The sequence below is a fragment of the Electrona antarctica genome (assembly GCF_951216825.1).
Source record: "Electrona antarctica genome assembly, chromosome: 21".
Classification (NCBI taxonomy): Eukaryota; Metazoa; Chordata; class Actinopteri; order Myctophiformes; family Myctophidae; genus Electrona; species Electrona antarctica.
This window is the reverse complement of record NC_136802.1, coordinates 40135789-40154938: the sequence shown is the minus strand read 5'-3', so window position 1 is coordinate 40154938 and position 19150 is coordinate 40135789. Positions and strand designations below refer to the sequence as shown.

Genomic DNA, 19150 nt, shown 5'->3' with positions numbered 1-19150 from the left:
TGGTTGGCTTGCAGATCTGATATTTACCAATGCTATCTACCAATTTACAAAGTGTAAAATCAGGCATTGCGACGCCATCAAGGCCCGCCAAAACACACTTTAGTCGACTAAGACAAACATTTAAGATGACTAAAATATGACTTACTCAAAAGACTTTGACTAAAACTAAATTTGCTGTCGACAACACTAAACGGGTGCACGCTTTTGGTTAGACATACCATTGGTCAAAATGAAATGATCGGTATCGGATTGGGAGCAGTGTTGTTTTTGGCAGCAAATTTTGATTTTAGTTTTAGTCATAGTCTCTTGAATAGTTTTCATTTAGTTTTAGTCACATTTTAGTCACCTGGAATGTTTTAGTGTTAGTCTAGTTTTAGTCGACTAAATAGACAGTTGATTTAGTCAACTAAAATGCATTTTGGTGGGCCTTGATGCCGTCATAATGACTGTTTTTACACCTGCTGAAAATAGCCGATCTACAAGCTCACAACGCGCGCGACGCGTTGTGAACTTGTAGATCTGCTATTTCCAGCATGCAACCAAGTGTAAAATGACTTATACTGGATCTCTTGTCCACTAGTCCCTTCCTAACATTTTAGTCTAGTTTTTATTTGTTGACGAAATTGTCAATATATTTAGTCTTAGTTGTAGTCCTCACAGCTTAGTTTTCATTTAGTTTCCATTTAGTTTTCGTCAGTGAAAAAAGGTAGTCGACGAACATTTTTCGTCTTAGTTTTAGTCGACGAAAACAACACCGATTGGGAGTAAGAAGAACGTGATCGGGACGTCCCTAACCGCAACAGATTGATTTTCTTTATAATGACAACGTATGAGACCGTTTACCCTGCCATTTACTGTGCATGAATACATCCAGGACCAACCGATAGAAGGCAGACTACCTGGAATTGTTAGCACGAGAATATAAAGCAAGATCTCAATCTAGAGGCCAAACAAATGCAACTGCATTATACCATCATATAAATTGGCAAAAAAGCAAAGATATTCAATTATTAACCCCTTTTGGGGCGGGAACCCCTTTTGGTGTTAGCATTATGTTATGCTTTAGCTATTGAAAAATAGCAGATCTACAAGCTCGTAGCGCGCCACCGAGTGGCGCGCTACGAGCTTGTAGGTCTGCTATTTTTGAAAAATCGAAGAACGACTGACATAGAAACATAGCTTTTTCAGAAAACGGTCAGGATTTTGAAGACATTTATAGAATCGTTCCCAGGTCAAAATGGGTTAAACATTACGCCGTTCCAATTGGAGACACTAGAGGGAAACGGTACACAAAGAGTACAAATGTGACCAGATTTGACTGAGAGACTGCCATCGCGCAAATTCCAGCTTTTCACCAGAGGAGAAAAACTTTTTTTTTTTTCAAAATGAGTTAATAGCACAGGCAGACTCTTCACATACTAGAGCATGTCTGAAATAAGTGTCGGAGCTGAAATCGACATTTAAATATGAAATAAATGCTTAAACATGTAGCTAGGTGTAATGATAGAGTCCACAGAAGTGAACCTTTCAAGTCTGTTTTCTCAACTCGCTGTTTTCTGCAAGACATTACTCTATAAGCCATATCTCCACCACCGAGTGGCGCGCTACGAGCTTGCAGGTCTGCTATTTTTTAAAAATCGAAGAACGACTGACATAGAAACATAGCTTTTGAATCGTTCCCAGGTCAAAATGGGTTAACTGGAGATGGCATGTCTTTCTTTTCGTCTTGCATTGACGCTTCATTCCGTGCGCATCTCGTTACCTGGTACAGGTGTGACCTTCTCCCGGGCCACCCACAGGAAGTCTCCGATGTTTAGCTTCCGGACGTCGAAGGTCACGCCGTTCTTCTGAAGCTCTTTGACCAAATCCTGTTTACAGTTCTTGCTGCCACTACACACACACGCGCGCACACACACACACGCACGCACACGCACAGTGAAACAGCCAAAAAGGTATACCCACAGCGATTTTGCTTGCGTCATATTCAACACTGCTGTTGACTCTTGTCTATTAAAAAAAATCACACCCGTGTGAACTGAGTGGTGCAACTCCCCTCTCCCCCCCCCCCGTCTCTCTCTCATTAAGGCAACAGTGCAGCACTATCTCTCCATCTCTCTGTTTCTGGCACAACAGCGCCACTTTTGCCCCTACTGGTACTCATAGTCACATACATGGGTTAACACGGACATTGCCGTTCCTTGGAGTGGTTGCACCACTCAAAAATGTGTTCGGGTGAGCGGTGAGTCGCTTATGACCGCAGCGTGACATCATGCTGTAGTTTCCCCAACCACCGCGGTGGTCACCTTATCACCTAAAACTGGAGTATGAATTAGGCATTAAGACTATCCTAGGCTCACTGATGTCATAGTTCAGTGATTCCCAAAGTGGGGTCCGCGGACCCCTAGGGGTACGCAACGCATAGCCAGGGGGTACCCGAAATATTATTTTTTTTAAACTTTTTTTAACATTAAAATTATGTTTATCTTACGTGGTCATTTCTGCCAAGTTGCGCAATAAACGTATTTTTTGTGTTGTTCATTGTGTTTCTCCCATGTTTGCTTTGGGCCAATAGCTGACATGATTACTAAAACTACAACATCAGTCAACCTGTCGTGACCCCAAACAGTAACAGCAGGAAGCATGCTGCAGAAACAACAAAAAGACTCAGGACACTTGAAAGGTTTCTGAGGCCGCTTCAGATGAGGGGGTACCTGGAAAAATGTCTACCCCAAAAGGGGTACCTGGTCCAAAAAAGTTTGGGAACCCCTGTCATAGTTGACAAAAAACATTTCTCTTACCCAGTTGTTTCAATGAAGTCGACACAGAGGACGATGTCATATCTGCCGGGTAAGAGATATGCCACATCCGGCCTCCTGGTGGTCGTCTCTGGAGCCTGGGACCGTCCCGGGCAGCTCAGCCCAGCCACCTCACTCCGAAGCTGGGTGAAACCGCCAGGCCTCTCTGTGGGGCTACAGAAGTAATAAGTGTGTGATCTACTTAAAAGTCGACTCGAGTAGCGAGGAAGGACATCTGCAATACTAGAGCCAATCTATTTCCCCCCCGTTGTTCAATTATTTCTTTTTAGAATAGTTTGTTTTAGGTCTTTTTTTTAAAAGGTACATTCAGTGATTTCACTTAATTCAACTATCACTTATTTTTTGGATAATCCTCCCTACTATAAAGTGTGCTGACCATATAAGGAGTTCCTCCCTGTCCCCAGTGAGCCCCTGGGGTAAAAAAAAAAACCCTAGTTTCGGTTTGGGCGGCAAAGCTTTCATCCAATCAGGATGAGAGGTGCCTTCCTCCAATCATGATCGAGTGTGGCTGGCATTGGTGCGCGTGCTGTTGGTCTGTTGTACTTCCCCCACTGTAGAGCGTGTGCATGTGCACATCTTGTTACCGGGTGGACCGGGTTTTTTTCCAAATCACCCAAATCACTGAATGCTCCTTTAAGACTAAATCTGTGTTTATCCACCGGGTGTGTTAGGAGGTGATCAGCAGTGATTGTGTGCACCTGCACCATGTCACCACTCCTTAAAAGGAACCAACATTCAGTCACACTCCACACTGATGAAGGCTGGGTAGCCGAAACGTTTGTCATATCTATGGTTTGAAATAAAACTTTTTCCAACCACAGTCTTGGCACCCTGGGCAAGACCTACGCTGAAAAGACTATCAGCGGAAGTGGCGGAAGTGTTGCGTGTAAGATAACTACGTCACGCGGTGCGGCTGTGTTTACTAGTCCCCACCGAAACAAGGAAATGATGTTGATGCTTTACAAATCAGTTCACATTCTCCGCGAATGAAACAAGTGTTGTGATTGGTCGGGAAAATGTCGTATCCGGGAGAAATACATCTGATGGATGTTCCGGAGGATACGTCCGCCGATAGCTTCTTTGCCTTACGTTGTGACCAGGCTCTTCTTTTCGCAGTTAAGTGAGCCTGGGACCGAGGCTACAGTCTTGGTGTGCGCGACCCATCTCCTTGATCCTGATATGTTGTAAATCGGGTGGCGCACCTACAGTCTGAGCGCGGTGGTCATATGAAGATAGGTCTTTTTTTAACCCATTCTGGGCAGGAACCCCTTTTGGTGTTAGCATTATGTTATGCTTTAGCTATTGAAAAATAGCAGATCTACAAGCTCATAGCGCGCCACCGAGTGGCGCGCTACGAGCGGCGCGCTACGAGCATGTAGATCTGCTATTTTTGAAAAGTCGAAGAACGACTGACATAGAAACATAGCTTTTTCAGAAAACCGTCAGGATGTGGAAGACATTTTTAGAATCTGATCTCAGGTCAAAATGGGTTTTAAACACTCACCATAACATGTCCGCCATCTCCTCTTCCTCCTCTTCAAGTGTTAGGTCTACAACTTTTGCGCCGCCTCCTTCCTCCTCCTCCTCGTCTCCCTGCTCCTCATCCTCTCCTGCATTAATCCCGTCCTCCTCCTCCTCTCCACCCCTCCCTCTCTCGTGTCCAGCGTTGCTTCCTGGTTCCCCAGCGTCCAGCCGCTCTGCCAACGCCATGCCCTGCTCTGTGAGAGAATACCTCAAAGAGAGCGAGAGAGGGTGGAAAGAGAGAGCGGGTATTATTCTTCTGCTTTGTTTCATTGATATTATCAGAAATGGAAATTCAAAACACACGGAAATTACTTGACCCATTTTGACCTGAGATCAGATTAAAAAAATGTCTTTCTGAAAAAGCTATGTTTCTATGTCAGTCGTTCTTCGATTCTTCAAAAATTTAGCTATTTTTCAATAGCTAAAGCATAACATGATGCTAACACCAAAAGGGGTTCCCGCCCAGAATGACTTAACAGATGACAGCTTCCGGAATCGGCTTTTCCGGGTGTTTGGTTTCTGACTCTATATACATGTATGCATTCGGAGATAGTGGAATAATATTCTGGCTATAAGAGAGTAGACTAGGCTCAGGTCATGTTTTGAAAACAGTAACATGTTTTAATGTACGATCAGAAATATGCAGACCTTAAGACACCTGTCCTGTGGCTGGCTGTGCCTTTTTGTTTTTCTCACAAAAGTCAACTCGGCTCTGCAACTACCTCTGACGCGCCTCAAAAGGAGGCACAATGTGTGTGATTGTGTGCACTTTTTGAACGTGTGTGTGTGTGTGTGTGTGTGTGTGTGTGTGGCTGTGTTTTCTCCATGCCTACCTTGCAGGATTGTGAGTCTTCAGAACAAGATCCTTAAGAACCAGGGTGCTGACTGAAGACCAGGCTGTGTATTTACTACCTAAATCTGGCTGCAGAGAAAGAGAAAATGAGCCACGGCCCCACGGGCATACATTTGTATACTTTACTAGGGAAGGAGGGTGTGTGTGTGTTTATAAATGTACTGTACTTATGCAAGGTGTGTGTGTGTGTGTGTGTGTGTGTGTGTGTGTGTGTGTGTGTGACCCACTCACCACAGTGAATGACTTGTCACATAGATGCTGGGCCTCCGCTTGAAGTTCCAACTTCAACATATAGTCTTTATTACCTGGGATCTGGAGAGGTGAGATGACATTAAAACCCATTTTGACCTGAGATCAGATTCTAAAAATGTCCTGACAAAGTTGTTCTGAAAAAGCCATGTTTCTATGTCAGTCGATTTTTCAAAAATAGCAGACCTACAAGCTCGTAGCGCGCCACGCGCTACGAGCTTGTAGATCTGCTATTTTTCAATAGCTAAAGCAGAACATAATGCTAACACCAAAAGGGGTTCCCGCCCAAAATGGGTTAAATGACACTAAACAGTGAGAGTAGAACAGTGGCGTTAAGACTCTACGTTCAATCCACCAAATATCCAGTCTAGTGTGTGTGTCACATAATGGCCGTGTGAAAGATAAGAAACTTGGCTCGCTTATTGCTGAGCTTTGTTCAATGCCTGGTGGTGCCGGTATACCTTCTTCAAGCAGAACATTTGTGACTAAATTTGACTGAGGGACTGCCATTGGATTTTTTTGAATTTTCGTTTTTTCATGTCATATGAAAGCAGGGAATCATAGCTTCAAATTTACATATTGGTTGTTCAGTTTGGCCTACTAGTTTTGGAGATATGGCTTATAGAGTAATGTCTTGCAGAAAACAGCGAGTTGAGAAAACAGGCTTGAAAGGTTCACTTTTGTGGTCTCTAACATTACACCTAGCTACATGTTTAAGCATTTATTTCATATTTACATGTCGATTTCAGCTCTGACACTTATTTCAGACATGCTCTAGTATGTGAAGAGTCTGCCTGTGCTATTAACTCATTTTGGAAAAAAAAAAAAGAAAACGTTTTTCTCCTCTGGTGAAAAGCTGGAATTTGCGCGATGGCAGTCTCAGTCAAATCTGGTCACATTTGTCCTCACCAGTATTATGTTTTGGCATTCTGTAATATCAGTAGATTTCTATATAAAACTATATACACCGATATAGAGTACCGAAGCCTGACATCAGTTAGAAAATCTTAGACATATAAAGAATTGTGTTCCAAAAATAAAAAAACTCACGCCGGGCGATTCTATTCATATGGATATGAAGCATACCTCGGTATCAGGACATCGGTAATCTATAGCGACAATAGCGTATATGATTATTTTCCCAATACATTACACATTTACATTATAAACAGCGTTTATCCATTCATTTGTACCAGACAGCTGATGTTAAATGTGCTATTTTCCTATCTATATATTGTACATCATATCAATCTCTACAAGGCATTGGGTCCAGAATTAGGAGAGAACGTGTGGAGAGACAGAGTGCGACCGTGAAGTCAAAGCCTGGAGCATTGCATTGTTCATCTCTGTGGGAAAATTACGGGGTATATTTTGCAGGGCTGAATTATTTTTTTAGGATAGTTATTTTTTTGTATGGCCGGAGCCGGATAGGTTTTTATTTTATTTCTCTTATTCACAAATGGAACCCTGTATATGTATACAAAATGAAAGCACTGAATCAATGTTAATTTTGATTTAGTTTTAGTCAGTCTTTTGAATACATTTTCATTTGGTTTTAGACATATTTGAGTCATCTGAAATGTTTTAGTTTTAGTCCAATTTTAGCCGACTAAATATCGTAAGATTTTAGTCGTGTGCCAATAAATAAATGGAAATGTGAGTACTTTGTCCGCCAGTTACCATATTTACATTTTTGGATGTGCTACCTTTTTTTGATGTATACTGGATTTGGGTTTAGCACTCCACTGAAAACCATTGCTGATGCGCAACCTCTTTCTCATTTACTCACAACGCGTGCCTTGGAATCTTTTAAGTTCACTTGTTTTCTCATACTTGGATGTCAGCCTCTACTACTACAAGGGAAGGAACTTAAATGCGTTTACCTATAAAATGATTTTAGTTCTACTGGATCTCTTCTCCACCAGTCCCTCCCTAACATAGTACATTTTTTATTTGTTGGTTGCGCATGTTTTGTGCGTGCGCATGTGTGCGTATTCACGTAACGCTCAACGCGCACTGAAAAGCCTGGTGTAGCTTGGCCGTAATTTTAGTCATCAATCATAGCTTATTTAGTTTTCGTAGTCGACAGCCCAATTTTCATCAGTCTCAGACTCTCAGTTGACGAAATCAACAGTGGAACAGGTTGTACCTGGTTGTGTCTGTAGAGGGCGAGGAGGACCACGTAGCCCCCAGGCCTCTTCTGGGGGACATATTGTGTACCTGGTTGTGTCTGTAGAGGGCGAGGAGGACCGCGTAGCCCCCAGACCTCTTCTGGGGGACATATTGTGTACCTGGTTGTGTCTGTAGAGGGCGAGGAGGACCGCGTAGCCCCCAGACCTCTTCTGGGGGACATATTGTGTACCTGGTTGTGTCTGTAGAGGGCGAGGAGGACCGCGTAGCCCCCAGACCTCTTCTGGGGGACATATTGTGTACCTGGTTGTGTCTGTAGAGGGCGAGGAGGACCGCGTAGCCCCCAGGCCTCTTCTGGGGGACATATTGTGTACCTGGTTGTGTCTGTAGAGGGCGAGGAGGACCGCGTAGCCCCCAGACCTCTTCTGGGGAACATATCGTGTACCTGGTTGTGTCTGTAGAGGGCGAGGAGGACCGCGTAGCCCCCAGGCCTCTTCTGGGGGACATATTGTGTACCTGGTTGTGTCTGTAGAGGGCGAGGAGGACCGCGTAGCCCCCAGACCTCTTCTGGGGGAACATATTGTGTACCTGGTTGTGTCTGTAGAGGGCGAGGAGGACCGCGTAGCCCCCAGACCTCTTCTGGGGGACATATCGTGTACCTGGTTGTGTCTGTAGAGGGCGAGGAGGACCGCGTAGCCCCCAGACCTCTTCTGGGGGACATATTGTGTACCTGGTTGTGTCTGTAGAGGGCGAGGAGGACCGCGTAGCCCCCAGACCTCTTCTGGGGGACATATTGTGTACCTGGTTGTGTCTGTAGAGGGCGAGGAGGACCGCGTAGCCCCCAGACCTCTTCTGGGGAACATATTGTGTACCTGGTTGTGTCTGTAGAGGGCGAGGAGGACCACGTAGCCCCCAGACCTCTTCTGGGGGACATATTGTGTACCTGGTTGTGTCTGTAGAGGGCGAGGAGGACCGCGTAGCCCCCAGACCTCTTCTGGGGAACATATTCCCTCTTCTTCCTGCTCCCAGCGCCTCCTCCTCCGCCACCTCCTTTCTCCTTCCCTCCATTCGACGGGGCCTTCGTCTGCAACAGATAGACGCCAATTTAATTGGTTTTGGCATTGAACAATGGAACCTAATGAATATAAATGACCATTCCGTTTGTTGTAATTTTTGGGGGGAACCCCTTTTGGTGTTAGCATCATGTTATGCTTTAGCTATTGAAAAATAGCAGATCTACAAGCTCGTAGCGCGCCACCGAGTGGCGCGCTACGAGCTTGCAGGTCTGCTATTTTTGAAAAATCGAAGAACGACTGACATAGAAACATAGAAAACTGTCAGGATGTAGAAGACATTTTTACAATCTGATCTCAGGTCAAAATGGGTTAAAAGGCTGAAATAGCTGATCTACAAGCTTACAACAAGCTTACAACACGTCACATCAGGGAGGAAATCGAATGAAGCTTTAACATCTTCTTTTTTTGTATTATCATTAATAATTTATTTTTGTCACTTCGCTACTCAAGTGACAAAGCAAATCCACAGAACGTAGTGAATCAGGCTGGAAGCCATGAGGCCAGCTTTTTTCCAGCAGCAAACCAAAAATGCCGCAGCCCGCTTGGTCTTCAACCAGCCAAAATTCTCACACGTCACCCCCCTTCTCCGCTCCCTCCATTGGCTCCCGGTCGCTGCCCGCACAGAATACAAAACTCTGATGCTGGCATTCAAAGCAACCAAAGGCATGGCCCCCCCCATATCTCACAAGTATGATCGTACCCTACAAACCCTCCCGCGCACTCAGATCAGCCAACGCAGGGAAGCTGGAGGTACCTTCACTAAAAACGCCGGGACAACGCTCCACACGTCCCAAACTCTTCTCCCTTCTGGCTCCAAAACTATGGAATGCACTTCCCATCACAGTCAGAACTGCAGCCTCACTCACAATCTTCCGCCGTAGTCTGAAAACCCACCTCTTCAGACTCCACCATGGCCCGTAGCACTTGCCCTAGCCTAGCCCCTTAGATAGCACATTATGTAGACTTCGATAGTATTTTAAACAGACCTATAGCTTGTTACGTAGACAGCTCCAGAATTGCACTTTATGTAGTCATAGCACTTTATAGTACACATGTATAATATATTATATAGCTGTATAGTATGTATAGTTTACATAGATACTCCACTGTTACGTTCTTAGTTTACGCATGATTCATGATAACTACTTTTTATATATGTGATGTATGCCATGCTTTTGTTATTGCTTAATGTAAATCGCTCTGGATTAAGAGCGTCTGCTAAATGCCTAAATTGTAAATTGTAATGTAGAATGCCTCCCACAATACCTCAAAGTATACTGCAGTTACTGTAAGCCACCTAATCGATTTAACCCATTCTGGGCGGGGACGCCTTTTGGTGTTAGCATTATTTTATGCTTTAGCTATTGAAAAATAGCAGATCTACAAGCTTGTAGGTCTGCTGACACAGAAACATAGCTTTTTCAGAAAACCGTCAGGATGCAGAAGACATTTTTAGAATCTGATCTCAGGTCAAAATGGGTTAATTATCGATTATGAAAAACATCATTGCATTTTGAAAATGTATACATTTGTTTTTCCACTAGTAAATAGCCGATCTACAAGCTCACAATGTGACGCATTGTGTTTGTAGAAAGCTTGTAGAAAAACCCTCTGCATACATTTTGCATACAACCCATTCCACAGCACATTCCACGACTTAAGGCCAGTCCAGACCAAAGATTCACATTGCAACGACTTGCATCTTGAAAACAGAATCCTACAACTGTGGTTTGCAACTGTCGATCTGCTATTTTCAAATGGCTGAGCCTGAAATGTATATAGGACAGGACTGAAGTGGTTAGTGTATGTTTTGTAATAATAATAATCAAAATCTACAAAGTAACTGGTACAGTAGGCTGGTACAGTAGGTACAGTAACTCAAGTTTTCAAATAAGCGTAGTGGAGTAAAAGTACAATATTTGGATCCGAGATGTAGTGAAGTAAAAGTATTGGAAAAAATACTCAAGGAAAAAAAAAAAAAACTCTTTACTCAAGTACAGTACTTAAGAAAAAGTACTTAATTACTTTCCACCACTACAAAATTACAAATATGACATAGCTGTAGTCTACGCTGTCCATTCCATTCTCCAATACGTCACTCCGTTTTGAGTGCGCGCGCACGCACGCGCGCACACGCACGCACGCACGCACGCGCACGCACACACACACACACACACACTTTACCTTTTTGTTCGGTGCCAGATTGTTGTTATTCTGTCCACCAGGAGGGGGAGCTCCTTTAGGGAGAGAGTGGATTGGAGCGTCTGGTCCTACAGCAGAGGCAGAGGTGTGTGTGTGTGTGCAGAGAGGATGCAGGATGAGTACTAATGCACACGTTTTCTCTCTCTCTCTCTCTCTCTCTCTCTCTCTCTCTCTCTCTCTCTCTCTCTCTCTCTCTCTCTCTCTCTCTCTCTCTCTCTCTCTCTCTCTCTCTCTCTCTCTCTCTCTCTCTCTCTCTCTCTCTCTCTCTCTCTCTCTCTCTCTCTCTCTCTCTCTCTCTCTCTCTCTCTCTCTCTCTCTCTCTCTCTCTCTCTCTCTCTCTCTCCTCTCTCTCTCCTCTCTCTCTCTCTCCTCTCTCTCCTCTCTCCTCTCTCTCCTCTCTCCTCTCTCTCCTCTCTCCCCCCCCCCCCCCCCAGAACAGAACATGCAAACAGAACATGCAAACAGAACATGCAAACTCCACACAGAAAGGCCCTTTCGCCAACCCCGCCTCGGGTATGGGCACTGATGACGCGGAGGAGAGGACACGCCGCCAGCGCCCACAGCGTCCCCAGCGGGAATCGAACCCAGGACCTTCTAGCTGTGAGGCGACAGCACTACCGACTGTGCCACCGTGCCCCAACGAAAACAAAATACATTCTTTAGTTTAGGGCCTGAGAGCCTAAATCAGGCTAAATCATCGATAAATAATGGCCCTTGATATGAAAAAGGCTGAAAACCACTGCTCGGTTCGTCTCCATCCCTCTCGTACCGTTCTCTCCGTAGTACTTCTGTAGTTTTTCATCCAATATTTTACAGATGCCGTCGCCAAAGTTCTGCAGGATCTTGGCCTCTCTCGCGTTCTCCAGCGGCAGAGGGTACCTCGTCAAGGAGCCGATTGCCTGGCGAAGAGACAAAATTAACCCCTTGACCCATTTTGACCTGAGATCAGATTCTAAAAATGTCTTCTACACCCTGACAGTTTTCTGAAAAAGCTATGTTTCTATGTCAGTCGTTCTTCGATTTTTCAAAAATAGCAGACCTACAAGCTCGTAGCGCGCCACTCAGTGGCGCGCTATGAGCTTGTAGATCTGCTATTTTTCAATAGCTAAAGCATAACATAATGCTAACACCAAAAGGGGTTCCCGCCCAGAATGGGTTAAGACCTGAGGACCCGGTTTTCTGAAAGACCTATGTTTCTATATCAGTGATGCTCAAACCTTGTCATGTCAAGGACGCCCAGAATTATCTGTATTTGGCCGTGGACCCACATCTGAAAATATTTTGTCCCAGGGACCTCCCAGAAGCAAAGATTTGAGTTTAAAACGTTCTCTGTTAAAGAATATAATATATATTCAAAGATTTGCACACATTTTCACGATTTTTCAAAAATAGCAGATCTACAAGCTCGAGTACCGCGCTAGTTTTCCAATAGCCAAAGTGCAAAACAACGGTTCAGGTGGTTGAAAGGAGACACAGGTGCGTTTTAGGTCTTAATGGGTCATTTTTCAAATTATTAATTTGAATAATTCTATAAAGTGGGGGGAATGAACACGCTTAGCCTTAGATTATGTTACAGTAATATTTGTAATATTCTTATTGCACCTCAACATGGTACCCCAGGACAAGGCGATTTCACCTATGAATACATTCTGGACAGAGGCGGAGGCTTGACTCACTCTGTTTCAGTCAATGTCTCTCTCATTCCCCGTCTATAACCTATTTTGATGAATTGAACATGGTGGACCCTCTTGTAAACAAGTGTAATGTTTAATTGGGTCGTCCACTCACAGTGAACAGTCTTTGTATTGAGTTTGTGCTTGAAATGTACTGTAATTCTGCAAACTGTTAATACATATTTCAATCAATCAAATCAATCAAACCGTTTCATGTCAAATTATATAAGGCACTGCTTCTTGTTACATATGCTGCTGTGCTAAGAAGCCAGTTCAGGTGATCGGCAAAATTATAGCTAATTATTTCTTTCCTGGATCATGTTCTGTTCTAAAAACCTGTCCTGTTATTCTATTCAATCTATCGTATTCATACAACCGAAACCACAGGGCAAAGAGGCCGTCTGAGATACCAAGAAGGTCTTCAGTACAGACCTAGATCAGAACATGTAGTTTACTTTGTGATAGACTGTTGTTGTGTCTTCGGTATGGAACCAGAAGCAGATGAGAACATAACATGATGTTTTACTTTGTGATACATGGGCCAATACTAGGGCAATGGGTTCTCAAACTTCTTTCTCGATATGCAAATCTTGTCACAAGGAAAACGATCAATGGACACGCTGAAAATAACTTTTATACTTGACATCATTTAACCCATTCTGGATGGGGACCCCTTTTGGTGTTCATCATGTTATACTTTAGCATTATGTTATACTTTAGCTATTGAAAAATAGCAGATCTACAAGCTCATAGCGCGCCACCGAGTGGCGCGCTACGAGCTTGTAGGTCTGCTATTTTTGAAAAATCGTGAAAATGTATGTGCAAATCTTTGAATATATCTTCTTTCGAAGCCAACGGTTTTCACTAAAATCTTTGCTTCTGGAGGGGTCCCTGGAACAACATATTTTCAGATGGGGGGGTCCGCAGCCAATTACACATAATCTTGGGGGTCCATGACATGAAAATGTTTGAGAACGACTGACATAGAAACATGAGGTTTTTCAGAAAGCTGTCAGGATTTAGAAGACATTTGTAGAATCGTCCCCAGGTCTAAAATGGGTTAAAGACTTGAGCCTCAGCATTTGTTGTTGAGATTGGCCATTTTCGGTGAGGAGATTTGGTGTAGATCGAAAAAGAATGCAAGTACAGTCAGTGATACTCATGTCTGTAACCAAGTACAGTGATACTCATGTCTGTAACCAAGTACAGACTAGAGCAGTGTGGTTCTCAAACATTTTGTCACACCTGTAAATAACGTAATCCACGGCCAGTGGCGTTTCCAGGAATTACATTTTGGGCAGGCAAGAATTATATTTTGGACAGGCAAGATCAGGGACAAATTAGCCATTGGGCCAGTGGGGCCGTGGCCCAGGGGCCCTTGGCTCTCAGGGGCCCTTCGGGGAAATTAGACCGTAAGGTACTAGGTTTGACGCCCTGAAAAGGGCTCCTGGGGCCCTTCATTGGCTGTTGATTTTGTTAAATTTAGGTTAAAAATATGATAAAAACACAGAAAAACACGAAAATGTCACACGCACGCGCGCTATGGGGGCCCTTCAAATCTTACCGGCCCAGGGGCCCTCATGGGGGTTAATCCGTCCCTGGGCAAGATGTGTTAACTCATCCACCGCCACCAGGGAGCGCCAAAAGTCCCAGACTGCCACCATATATATTTTATTTTATATATTTTTATTTTTTTCAAAAAAAAAAGTCTAAAAAAAAAAGGACATCATGAAAAAGAAGTTAAATAAGTCCTTGACGACCATTGAGTTTAATTGTCGTCTCCCCGCACTAAAGGTTTTCAAAGAGATATTATACCTGCCAGACGAGTGGGATACAAAGGCTGAAAGGCATGCATTTACATTCCAATGGGTGATTGAGGGTCGCGCTCTACCGCGACGGCCAATCAGCTGTCCACTAATAGTTCTCAGGTCTTGTTTTTGTCCTCTTTTTTTCTCATTGTATGGATTTTGGCCAGGCCAGAAATGGATTTGGACAGGCGGCCGCCTGCCCTCGCCTTATCGTAGATACGCCTCTGTCCACGGCACCCCTGAATTGCATTGTTACTTTATAGCACCCGATGTCATATCAACGGTCGTGTGTAAACGTACTAAATATGAAAATATTTTCCCCCAAAGATACAGTATGTCATGAGGAAAACCTGAGAGAATATCAATTTCCATTAGTACAGACTGAAAATAATTGTTATACTTGGCGTTTAACCACTTAAATCCCAGCAACCCTTAGTATTCTGGGGAGGAACACTCTTCACCTGAAATAGCCGATCTACACGTACAAGCTCATAACGAGTTGCGTTGTGAGCTTGTAGATCTGCCATTTCTGGTGACGAGACTTTGTGTTCCGAACAGACAGAAAAAGAAGGCACCAAGATGTCTGTGAAAGTGACATTGATAAATTCCAAATTCTGAGGCACCCCTGGACTTGTGTCAAGGCACCCACTTTGAGAAACCCTGGACTGGCATCGTGGCACCCAAGGCCAGTGGCTTGTCAAAGTGGGGTCGTTGGGAAGGTTCCACGTGGGAGGGGTCATCTGCTGTTTTTGAATAATTGTGCATTCCTTAACACAAATCTTCTCTTCTGACTGGAGGTCCCTGCGGTAGTGCTGCACAATTAATCGAAAAAAGATCGCCCATCTAGATTCAGACACCTATGCAATCTCATTTTGTGACGAATCGTACAGCACTAGTTGGCTGTGAGTTACTCTTATGTCTTTGCTACAAGAGAGAGAGTTTAAGAGAGGTTTAAGTCAAGCACTTTGATGTTGTCTGTTTTAAGCCACTGTAGTTGGCTCCAGGTGCCACATTTTGAATGTAGTAATGTTCAGCAACTACAGACAATAAATATTTTCATGGAAAAAATTAGAATCGCGATCAGAATTGTTGTGGAGGGAAAATCGAGATTCAAATTTGGGCAAGAATCGCGCAGCACTGGTCCATAGCACGAAGCATTTTCAGATGGGGGTCCGCAGCCAAATATACATGTCAATGTGGGTGTGGGGGACTGGGGGGTCCTCCTCCTTGACATGAAATACATTGAGGAACACTGTGCTAGGCGGGGACCCCATCAGAACAACTTACTTTTTGATAGGTGTGCTGGGTCTTCAGTCCTTTCTCCCGGGCCTGGTCTCGCAGCTCGGTGAGCCACTGCAGAAACAGGGGGTTCGGACACACCGGCAGGACTCGCTTTCGACCCAGCAGAACCCGCCCCGACGATGACATCACTTTTGGTCCTCCTGCGAGACAACGGGTCCAAAAAAAGAAAACCCGTCATAACCAGGGCGGTGACTGACGGCAACGAACTGCAATCGTGGTTCAGTGGTCAGGGGCTGTCACGATGACGACATTTTGCATGACGACTAGTAATTGTCACGTAATTAATTGTGACTAACGATAATTCATTCAACCCATTTAGGCCTGACCTCAAAATTTAAACAAATTATTCTAAATCCTCCAGTTTTCTGAAATAAATATTTTCACGATTTTTCTAAAATAGCAAACCTACAAGCTCGTAGCGCGCCACTCGGTGGCGCGCTATGAGCTTGTAGATCTGCTATTTTTCAATAGCTAAATTATAACATGTTTAAAACACCAAAAGGGGTTCCCGCCCAAAATGGGTTAACTAAAATGACATTTCTGTTTGGCTTTTAGGCTTTGATGTACGCTGCAGATGTGACAAATAACCATTACACATACTGTACAAGGAAATTACTCACTATACTTTTTTGGTGAAAATAGCAGATTTACAAGCTCACAACGAGCTTGTAGATCTGCTATGAGCCTATTTCCATTATGTTTTAAGTCTATGGCAAAAATAACACTTTTTAGGCGAAACGATTATGACAATTATGCAAAATAATTGCGATTATCTCAAATAATTGCGATTGAGCGATGTAATAATTGCGACAGGCCTATCAGTGATTCTCAACGTGGGGACCCAGGGACCGCCAGGGGACGTTTCAGGGCTACCAATGTAATCAAAAAGGTCAACCAAAGAACAAGATTCCTGTACAGGATCTCCTCACTGGTCATCAAAAACACCTTGAAGACGCGAACAGGAGCCCTCGTACAAGGTTTCTTCGACTATGCATGCACCTCTCTTGGTACCACAGCACCTCAAAGGCCCTTAAAACAAGGCTCCAGACACCCCAAAACAAACTAGTCAGGCTACTACTTGTCGACCTAACTCCCAGAACCCACCTAACCCCTGCCCGTTTTGACAGGCTGGAATGGCTTAGGGTTGACGACAGGGTACAGCAACTTCTATGTCTACAAGATCTGCTACACTACTAAGATACCCATGTACAGTACCTGTCAAAATACTTCCTTAATGTCAATGAAGTCCACGATCACAAGGGAGTTCCACAAGTGCAACCCAGATTCAGCTCAAGCAAGGGGTTAAATTAATTTAGCTCCTACTGTATGCCACTAAAATGTGGAACGCCCTACCAATAGCCGCTAAGAAATGTGAATCATCAGCCTCCTTCAAAAGTCCCCCCCCCTTAAAATTTATATTTTGCATAGATGTGTATATTTATGTCTTTAAATATTTTTGATGAATTGAAAATGGAGGACCCAGATGAAAACAAGTCTTAGTGCTTTTTCTGGTTTAGTCCTCGTCGCAGATTTTGTATTGACCTGTACTGTACCCATTCTACAAACGGTTTCAAAAACGTCCAATCAATCAATCAATCCCCAGCTAAATAATTGATAGTTAGGATTGGGAACCAAATGGACTCTGGTAACTCTGAGAGTGTACAAACTTAGAGTGTAGATTGGTCTCCCAGACCAAATCATATCATATAGGTCGATCAATGTGGGTCAATCATCTATATATTATACAACAAGGGTTATGTTATTAATGTTCACGCTTGCCTGTACAAGTTGCAACTTTACTACAACACAAACATGAGCCACAGTCAACAAGCTAACGTTTAGCTCTCTCGCTAGCACTGGCCATCTACCACAATCTGATTCTGCTCTTTATGAAAGACTGCGCAAACAAATTCATATGTACAACAACGAAACAAACCCCGAATTAAAAAGGTTGAAGTCATAATAGTCAAGTTGTGTGTATGTAAACTAGACGACATATAAACCCGCTTGCCTTTCAATCGATGTAGCTCATTACTCTATGATGTCGCTGCCGCCTTGAGTTCAAAAGCACAACTTCTGGTCTCAACAAGAATTCCGGTCCAACAGTGGCACCTTGTGGCCAGGAGGGGAACAACCGCTACTGCTATTTCACTTTTTGTTTTGCTGAATAGGCCTGCTATGTGTCTGAGTTGAAAATAAATGATGTTACCAAAATGCACAAACTGTAATTAAATTATGAAATGTTCAAATAAATAAAATACAGATATTAACTCTTTACTTTGAATCAAACCGAACAAAAAATAACTTTACTGACTGTAACCTTGGTCCTGTACTTAACACACAGCTGTTTTCCCCTCCAGTGTTTGTTGCTCCCAGACCGTTATTTCAGTGCCCCCCAGGCGAGTACCGTTAGAACTTATAGAATGTCTCGCTGGAAGGATCCCGCTGGATTCCATCAACAAGACTGGACAAAGACCTGGAATTTTACCTTAACACACACTGAGCCTCTACTCCCCTCTCCACCCACCACCATCTCTCTCCCTCTCTCTGGAAATTGCCATAATTGCCTTTGACTCCCGGTTACAAATGAATTACAGAGGCTAAAATAAACAGAGAAAAACATATTTATTGTTAGAAAACCAAGCAGCCATTTTGGACTGAAAGTCTCCCTGAGACTTTGTATACAATCATAACAGTCTTCAATATACACACACACACACACACAATCAAAACTCCATACATTTAATTAGAAGTGACACATATTGGAGATAGGCAGGGCAGTCTCTACTAGGTAGGGAATGGGTATTGGACAGTATGCTTGGGCAAATCTCTGGCAAAAGCAGGTGATGACGAGAAATAAGGATGTATAAAAAAATAAAAACATGAGGAAGAGAAATAAATTAATGGAAACAAAGTGCAGAAGAGGGCTCAAAGAGCAGTAGAAAAAACACACTCATATACACAACTCTCACATCTAGGTTAACATTCATCCTAGTAATCACCAACCTCTTTCATTAGAGGTTGGTGCGTCGCAGTCCGCCCCCTACCATGGACCAGGAAATGAATCCCAATGCATTTTCCCCATAGACATTTCTTAAAGTATTTATTTAAAGACGGTTACGCCACGGACAAAGCCAACTGGAGTCGTGACAAATCATGACAACAAACACAATTTTTTGTGCCGAACAAATAATTAGAAAGAAGAAAAAAACGGCAGGTTACAACACTTTTTTTGTTGTTTTTCTTCTATGTAATTATTTGTTTGGTCCAAAATATTGTGTGTTGTCATGATTTGTCACGACTCGAGTTGGCTTCGTACGACGCTTAAAAGGTCTTTAAATAAATACTTTACGAAATATCTATGGGAAAAATGCATTGGGATTCATTTCCTGGTCCAGGGTAGGGGGCGGGACTGCGACGCTCTATTGGGTACAGCCGTACAGGACACAGGGATTTTGGCCCTAGCTCAGAAAGGTACCAAAAGTAGCAAAGCAGTCAAATCTACCAGCCATCTCAA

At 43.5% G+C, this 19150-nt stretch overlaps 1 protein-coding gene across 6 annotated transcripts in view; it reads right to left on the bottom strand.

The window, feature by feature from the left end:
• mus81 (MUS81 structure-specific endonuclease subunit) overlaps nucleotides 1-17747 on the bottom strand; it is a 31532-nt gene extending 13785 nt beyond the window's left edge. The window contains exons 1-10 of one of the 6 annotated variants that reach the window (XM_079490723.1): nucleotides 17645-17747; nucleotides 15619-15773; nucleotides 11620-11749; nucleotides 10833-10918; nucleotides 8516-8656; nucleotides 5425-5505; nucleotides 5174-5262; nucleotides 4321-4548; nucleotides 2799-2969; nucleotides 1763-1890 (exon numbers count right to left, since the gene is read on the bottom strand). In XM_079490723.1, the coding sequence (XP_079346849.1) occupies nucleotides 1763-1890; nucleotides 2799-2969; nucleotides 4321-4548; nucleotides 5174-5262; nucleotides 5425-5505; nucleotides 8516-8656; nucleotides 10833-10918; nucleotides 11620-11749; nucleotides 15619-15759 (1195 nt within the window). In that variant the 5' untranslated portion in view covers nucleotides 15760-15773; nucleotides 17645-17747. The other 5 variants (XM_079490722.1, XM_079490724.1, XM_079490725.1 and 2 more) reach the window with 5 other exon arrangements.
• Nucleotides 17748-19150: the final 1403 nt, after the last annotated feature.